The sequence below is a fragment of the Triticum aestivum genome, chromosome 2D (assembly GCF_018294505.1).
Source record: "Triticum aestivum cultivar Chinese Spring chromosome 2D, IWGSC CS RefSeq v2.1, whole genome shotgun sequence".
Taxonomy (NCBI): Eukaryota; Viridiplantae; Streptophyta; class Magnoliopsida; order Poales; family Poaceae; genus Triticum; species Triticum aestivum.
The window spans coordinates 15,573,601-15,582,341 of record NC_057799.1 but is presented as its reverse complement, the minus strand read 5'-3'; the positions used below and the strand labels follow the sequence as shown (position 1 = coordinate 15,582,341).

At 46.9% G+C, this 8,741-nt stretch overlaps 1 protein-coding gene across 1 annotated transcript in view; it reads right to left on the bottom strand.

The window, feature by feature from the left end:
• The window catches only part of LOC123055510 (bidirectional sugar transporter SWEET6b-like), a 3,737-nt gene extending 2,097 nt beyond the window's left edge, over nt 1-1,640 (bottom strand). Inside the window, exons 1-4 of the mRNA XM_044479508.1 lie at nt 1,381-1,640; nt 1,028-1,244; nt 741-902; nt 40-196 (exon numbers count right to left, since the gene is read on the bottom strand). Coding sequence (XP_044335443.1) covers nt 40-196; nt 741-902; nt 1,028-1,244; nt 1,381-1,460 — 616 coding nt within the window. The 5' untranslated portion in view covers nt 1,461-1,640. The remainder of the gene's footprint in view (nt 1-39; nt 197-740; nt 903-1,027; nt 1,245-1,380) is intronic.
• Between the last annotated feature and the right edge of the window lie 7,101 nt (nt 1,641-8,741).

The following is an 8,741-nucleotide window of genomic DNA, read 5'->3' as shown; positions in this document are numbered from 1 at the left end:
CGCTGAGGAGTTCTTGATTGTATGTCTGGCTGGGTTTGCGAGTTCTTATTTCCAATATGTATGTGTATGTACATACCGTGATGTAGATGTCAAACTTGATGAGCGCATAGCCCGTCCAGCACAAGCCATTGAGGAAGTTCACCAGCGACAGGAAGAATGGCATGTACTCCACACTCTTGGTCCTGATCACTTTACCCTGCAAATAAGCAGTACAATGTTACTACTTTCATCTTAAATTTTTGAGTTATATTAGTATTTAGTACACTCGTAAGTTGGTAAAAGCGTCTGTAATTAACAATTAGCCTGAGCTAGTAATTCACCCGTAAAGGAAGTTTACCTTGAGGTAGAAATAAACCGTAGGCTTTTTTGATTAAAAATATATGATGTAGCATAGTGTAGAAGAACTTGGGTGCGTGAGAGGTGAACAACTCAATTCGGACTTTTTTAACAGGGTTTTGGCACCAACGTTAAAACATGAAAGGTGGGTGCATCTTTTAGATGGCATAGATTTTCAAGCAGAATCAACAACAAACAAGGTATACTACTTAACAAATTAAGGTCTGTCAAAAGCATCCATTAGAACTTTAAAAATAAATTATAGGCAGGTATTTTTCTAGACAACGCATCATTACCACACCATACGTGCACAACGCAGAATAATTAGCCACCTGAACTAACAAGTTAAAGAGGTTATCAAAGATCACGGGTCGACGATCCATAAGTTGGGGTGGTGTACGTACCATGATGGTGAGCGGGGAGGCGTACATGATGGAGCCGAAGATGACGCAGAGGATGCCTACGATCATGGAGCGCTTCTCATGGGTGTGGGCGCCGACGAGCACACCGGCCACCACGGCAGCCATGAACGCTGCCTCGATGGCCAGCACGCCGAGCATCTTCCACTGCACGCACAGCACAGGCACATGGCATGGGTTAGGGCATGCAGGAGGATCTTCTGTACAGAAACTAACGCCGAAAAGAGACAGTAGGCCGGATGAGGGGCATTAGGAGGGTGGCACGTAGGTACCCTTGTGTTCTTGGCCGCGTAGATGATGAAGATGATGATGTAGGCGCCCTCGATGACAAGGCCGATGCCGTTGATGGTGAGGACGAGGGTGCTGTTGGGGTGGACGATGGGGAGCCCGTAAAAGAACCAGAGCAGGCAGTTCATGAGCGTCGCCAGATAGGGGTCCGGCTTGAACTCCTCCACGTCCTTGGCCTTGTAGATCCGCCAGAACGTTGGCCTGCGTACGTACAAGCAGAAAACAAGTATCAGATTCATGCCCTAGCTAGCTACTACCCACAAGCCACGACCACCTTCGATGTATACAGATTAGACAAGAGGGAGACGAGACTATGGAAGCAGGGGTGAGGGCTTACACAGGGGAGAGGAAGAGGCCGAAGGAGATGACATTGCCGATGATGCCGACGATGTTGCGGGCCACATCGGCGGAAACCATGATGCTCAGCTAGATCGATCGATCGCCGGGAACACAACTCGATTGCTCGGGGGAAGACACGACTTGAGGAAGGTTGGTTCTGATTTGTTTGGGGCGTGGGTGGCCGAACTTATATAGCAGGGGGTTCCCCTTCGCCTTCCCCAAGTTATATCTGATGTGGATATGGTTACGGGTAGGTTAAACGGTTTGATTTGGGTTCAGTCCTTATTGAACTCCCTCTCCGGCCGTGCTCTCATTCAACGGCCGTGTCGATGTCTTCCTCGCCCGCGTCCTTTTTCCAGACGAAAAAGGATCACGCAGCTAGAAGCTAGCTCCTCTCCCACGTAACAATACTCCTACTCGGATAACCCCCATACAGTCGTACGCAAAGAAGCAAGGACCAACACCAACCCAGCCGGCGTCACCCAAGGACACTGCAAAGCCAAAGACCGACCCAGTCGGCCCAACGACTCCGGAAGCCCAACACGCGTGTTACCGGAGGCCATGAAGTGCTGTTTGTGCTCTACTCCCTTGATCCCATAATATAAGAGCATTTTTTTAGACTAAATATAAAAGCGTTTTGACACTATGCGACCAAGGGAGTAATATACAATTATCTTTCTACTATTAATGTGGAGCCTGTAGGTCATTTTGTTTCCTTTGGTTACCTCGCTCCCCATCGATCAAACGCCCTCCCTCAACGATTTTTATCCTAAAAAAACCCAACTCTTGTTCTCCGTTTTTTAACCGCGTTTTTTACAACCTAGAAACAAATCGCTCCACCAAGTCCTATCTATATCGGTCCTCTCTCCTCTAAGGTTGTGCCGCCCCATGCCTCCTCCGCCTATAACCAGCGAGCATTCTACACCATTGCAACAACCCCCATGACGTTCTCCTACATAACCGTCCTCTCCCCCAAGGAGCTTGCAGAGAGAAGACAAGCGCTACGACAGCAGCGGGAGGTGGCCTGGAGGCACGGGAATGGTGTTGCTTGCAGTCGGTGGCCTTCTCCAAGGGCCTACTGCAGCGCGGCGAGCCTGATGTGCCGCGACGGACGCTGCACCGTAGTGCGGTTGCAGGGGATAGACATCATGCGGCCACGAGTTTTTTGTTGTACCAATGAGCAAATTCTAACAAATTCTTCCACCCAGGTCGTGAAGGTGTATCAAATAGCTATTCCGGTCTGTCCCAAATAACTCAAAGGTTCTACTATTAATATTGACGTATTGAAGTCATCGGCTTCCCGCTATATGATGTGATGTCTACCGGTTTCCCTTTTCGCAAAGGTTCTCCACCCTCTAGCAGACCTCTTCCTCCATCTTCCTAACCCAGTCAACACTACTGCTATTGAGTATAGTGATTATTTAGAAAGTATAGGATAGCATAGGATTTATTCTATCTTTTGTACTTCAAGATGGTCATGTAACTCCTATATGTTGGAAATATGCCCTAGAGGCAATAATAAAATGGTTATTATTATATTTCCTTGTTCATGATAATTGTCTTTTGTTCATGCTATAATTGTGTTATCCGGAAATCGTAATACATGTGTGAACACATAGACCATAACATGTCCCTAGTGAGCCTCTAGTTGACTAGCTCGTTGATCAATAGATGGTTACGGTTTCCTAACCATGGACATTGGATGTCATTGATAACGGGATCACATCATTAGGAGAATGATGTGATGGACAAGACCAAATCCTAAGCATAGCACTAGATCGTGTAGTTCGTTTGCTGAAGCTTTTCTAATGTCAAGTATCATTTCCTTATACCATGAGATCGTGCAACTCCCGGATACCGTAGGAATGCTTTGGGTGTACCAAACGTCACAACGTAACTGGGTGGCTATAAAGGTGCACTACAGGTATATCCGAAAGTGTCTGTTGGGTTGGCTCGGATCGAGACTGAGATTTGTCACTCCGTATGACGGAGAGGTATCTCTGGGCCCACTCGGTATTGCATCATCATAATGAGCTCAATGTGACTAAGTAGTTAGTCACGGGATCATGCATTACGGAACGAGTAAAGTGACTTGCCGGTAACGAGATTGAACGAGGTATTGGGATACCAACGATCGAATCTCGGGCAAGTAACGTACCGATTGACAAAGGGAATTGTATACGGGATTGATTGAATCCTCGATATCATGGTTCATCCGTTGAGATCATCGAGGAGCATGTGGGAGCCAACATGGGTATCCAGATCCCGCTGTTGGTTATTGACCGGAGAGTCGTCTCGGTCATGTCTGCGTGTCTCCCGAACCCGTAGGGTCTACACACTTCGGGTTCGGTAACGCTAGGGTTGTAGAGATATTAGTATGCGGTAACCCGAAAGTTGTTCGGAGTCCCGGATGAGATCCCGGACATCACGAGGAGTTCCGGAATGGTTCGGAGGTAAAGATTTGTATATAGGAAGTCCAGTTTCGGCCACCGAGAAAGTTTCGGGGGTCACCGGTATTGTACCGGGACCACCGGAAGGGTCCCGGGGGTCCACCGGGTGGGGTCACCTATCCCGAAGGGCCCCATGGGCTGAAGTGGGAAGGGAACCAGCCCCTGGTGGGCTGGTGCGCCCCCCATGGGCCTCCCCCTGCGCCTAGGGTTGGAAACCCTGGGGGTGGGGGGCGCCCCACCACGCCGTCATGCTGCTGGATCTCCATCAACCTCTCCTTCCCCCTTGCTGGATCAAGAAGGAGGAGACGTCTCTCCCAACCGTACGTGTGTTGAACGCGGAGGTGCCATCCGTTCGGCGCTAGGATCATCGGTGATTTGGATCACGACGAGTACGACTCCATCAACCCCGTTCTCTTGAACGCTTCCGCTCGCGATCTACAAGGGTATGTAGATGCACTCCTCTCTTTCGTTGCTAGATGACTCCATAGATTGATCTTGGTGATGCGTAGAAAATTTTAAATTTCTGCTACGATCCCCAACAGTGGCATCATGAGCTAGGTCTATGCGTAGTTTCTATGCACGAGTAGAACACAAGTTGTTGTGGGCGTTGATTTTGTCAATTTACTTGCCGTTACTAGTCTTATCTTTATTCGGCGGCATCGTGGGATGAAGCGGCCCGGACCGACCTTACACGTACGCTTACGTGAGACAGGTTCCACCGACTGACATACACTAGTTGCATAAGGTGGCTAGCGGGTGTCTGTCTCTCCCACTTTAGTCGGATCGGATTTGATGAAAAGGGTCCTTATGAAGGGTAAATAGAAATTGGCATATCACGTTGTGGTTTTGGCGTAGGTAAGAATCGTTCTTGCTACAAACCTATAGCAGCCACGTAAAAGTCTCATGTGATATGATATGGCTAGAAGGATGTGATGAATGATATATGTGATGTATGAGATTGATCATGTTCTTGTAATAGGAATCACGACTTGCATGTCGATGAGTATGACAACCGGCAGGAGCCTAGGAGTTGTCTTAATTTATTTATGACCTGCGTGTCAACTGAAACGTCATGTAATTACTTTACTTTATTGCTAACCGTTAGCCATAGTAGTAGAAGTAATAATTGGCGAGACAACTTCATGAAGACACGATGATGGAGATCATGATGATGGAGATCATGGTGTCATGCCGGTGACGATGATGAACATGGCGCCCCGAAGATGGAGATCAAAAGGAGCAAAATGATATTGGCCATATCATGTCACTATTTGATTGCATGTGATGTTTATCATGTTTTACATCTTATTTGCTTAGAACGACGGTAGCATAAATAAGATGATCCCTCGCTAAAATTTCAAGAAAGTGTTCCCCCTAACTGTGCACCGTTGCGAAGGTTCGTTGTTCCGAAGCACCACGTGATGATCGGGTGTGATAGGTTCTAACGTTCGCATACAACGGGTGTAAGCCAGATTTACACACGCAATACACTTAGGTTGACTTGACGAGCCTAGCATGTACAGACATGGCCTCGGAACACAAGAGACCGAAAGGTCGAACATGAGTCGTATAGCAGATACGATCAACATGAAGATGTTCACCGATGATGACTAGTCCTTCTCACATGATGATCGGACACGGCCTAGTTGACTCGGATCATGTATCACTTAGATGACTAGAGGGATGTCTGTCTGAGTGGGAGTTCGTTAATAATTTGATTAGATGAACTTTATTATCATGAACTTAGTCTAAAAATCTTTACAATATGTCTTGTAGATCAAATGGCCCATGCTAATGTTGCCCTCAACTTCAACGCGTTCCTAGAGAAAACCAAGCTGAAAGACGATGGTAGCAACTACACGGACTGGGTCCGTAACCTGAGGATTATCCTCATAGCTGCCAAGAAAGCATATGTCCTTGAAGCACCGCTAGGTGATGCACCTGTTTTCCCAGCAACTCAAGACGTTCTGAACGCCTGGCAGTCGCGTAGTGATGATTACTCCCTGGTTCAGTGCGGCATGCTTTACAGCTTAGAACCGGGGCTCCAAAAGCGTTTTGAGCAGCACGGAGCATATGAGATGTTCCAAGAGCTGAAAATGGTTTTCCAAGCTCATGCCCGGGTCGAGAGATATGAAGTCTCCGAAAAGTTCTACAGTTGTAAGATGGAGGAGAATAGTTCCGTCAGCGAACACATACTCAAAATGTCTGGGTTACACAACCGCTTGTCTCAGCTCGGAGTTAATCTCCCGGATAACGCGGTCGTTGACGGAATCCTTCAGTCGCTCCCACCTAGCTACAAGAGCTTTGTGATGAACTTCAATATGCAGGGGATGGAAAAGACCATTCCTGAGGTATATTCAATGCTAAAATCAGCGGAGGTGGAGATCAAAAAGGAACATCAAGTGTTGATGGTGAATAAAACCACTAAGTTCAAGAAAGGCAAGGGTAAGAAGAACTTCAAGAAAGACGGCAAGGGAGTTGCCGCACCCGGTAAGCAAGCTGCCGGGAAGAAGACAAAGAATGGACCTAAGCCTGAGACTGAGTGCTTTTATTGCAAGGGAAACGGTCACCGGAAGCGGAACTGCCCCAAGTACTTAGCGGATAAGAAGGCCGGCAATACCAAAGGTATAGTGATATACATGTTATGGATGTGTACCTAACCAGCGCTCGTAGTAGCTCCTAGGTATTTGATACCGGTGCGGTTGCTCATATTTGTAACTCAAAGCAGGAGCTGCGGAATAAGCGGAGACTGGCGAAGGACGAGGTGACGATGCGCGTCGGGAATGGTTCCAAGGTCGATGTGATCGCCGTCGGCACGCTACCTATACATTTGCCTACGGGATTAGTTTTAAACCTCAATAATTGTTATTTAGTGCCAGCTTTGAGCATGAACATTGTATCTGGATCTTGTTTAATGCGAGATGGCTACTCATTTAAATCCGAGAATAATGGTTGTTCTATTTATATGAGAGATATGTTTTATGGTCATGCACCGCTGGTCAATGGTTTATACTTAATGAATCTCGAATGTGATGTTACACATATTCATAGTGTGAATACCAAGAAATGTAAGGTTGATAATGATAGTCCCACATACTTGTGGCACTGCCGCCTTGATCAAGTACCGAACGCACGGCACCTCTGAGTTCAGCACACATTCAGCTCCATGACGTCCCTCGAACTCTGATCCAGCCGAGTGTTGAGGGAGAGTTTCGTCAGCACGACGGCGTGGTGACGATGATGATGTTCTACCGACGCAGGGCTTCGCCTAAGCACCGCTACGATATTATCGAGGTGTAATATGGTGGAGGGGGGCACCGCACACGACTAAGAGATCAATGATCAATTGTTGTGTCTTTGGGGTGCCCCCCTGCCCCCGTATATAAAGGAGCAAGGGGAAGGCCGCCGGCCAAGGAGGAGGGCGCGCCAGGAGTAGGACTCCTCCTTTCCTTGTTGGAATAGGAGAAGGGAAGGGAGAAGGAGAAAGAGGGAAGGGAGCGCCCCCCCTCCCTAGTCCAATTCGGACTAGACTATGGGGAGGGGTGCAGCCACCCTTTGGGGTCTTTCTCTTCTTTCCCGTACGGCCCATTAAGGCCCAATACGAATTCCCGAAACTCTCCGGTACTCCGAAAAATACCCGAATCACTCGGAACCTTTCCGAAGTCCGAATATAGTCGTCCAATATATCGGTCTTTACTTCTCGACCATTTCAAGACTCCTCGTCATGTCCCCGATCTCATCCGGGACTCCGAACTCCTTCGGTACATCAAAACACATAAACTCATATAACCGTCATTGTAACGTTAAGCGTGCAGACCCTACGTGTTCGAGAACTATGTAGACATGACCGAGACACCTCTCCGGTCAATAACCAATAGCGGAACCTGGATGCTCATATTGGCTCCCACATATTCTACGAAGATCTTTATCGGTCAGACCGCATAACAACATACGTTGTTCCCTTTGTCATCGGCATGTTACTTGCCCGAGATTCGATCGTCGGTATCTCGATACCTAGTTCAATCTCGTTACCGGCAAGTCTCTTTACTCGTTCCGTAATACATCATCCCGCAACTAACTCATTAGTCACAATGCTTGCAAGGCTTATAGTGATGTGCATTACCGAGTGGCCTGGAGATACCTCTCCGACAATCGGAGTGACAAATCCTAATCTCGAAATACGCCAACCCAACAAGTACCTTTGGAGACACCTGTAGAGCACCTTTATAATCACCCAGTTACGTTGTGACGTTTGGTAGCACACAAAGTGTTCCTCCGGTAAACGGGAGTTGCATAATCTCATAGTCATAGGAACATGTATAAGTCGTGAAGAAAGCAATAGCAACATACTAAACGATCGAGTGCTAAGCTAACGGAATGGGTCAAGTCAATCACGTCATTCTTCTAATGAGGTGATCCCGTTAATCAAATGAGAACTCATGTCTATGGCTAGGAAACATAACCATCTTTGATTAACGAGCTAGTCAAGTAGAGGCATACTAGTGACACTCTGTTTGTCTATGTATTCACACATGTATTATGTTTCCGGTTAATACAATTCTAGCATGAATAATAAACATTTATCATGATATAAGGAAATAAATAATACTTTATTATTGCCTCTAGGGCATATTTCCTTCAGTCTCCCACTTGCACTAGAGTCAATAATCTAGTTCACATCGCCATGTGATTTTAACATCAATAATTCACATCACCATGTGATTAACACCCATAGTTCAAATCATCATGTGACCAACACCCAAAGGGTTTACTAGAGTCAATAATCTAGTTCACATCGCTATGTGATTAACACCCAAAGAGTACTAAAGTCAACGGGTCTGTCACATTCAGATCCGTAAGTATTTTGCAAATTTCTATGTCTACAATGCTCTGCACGGAGCTACTCTAG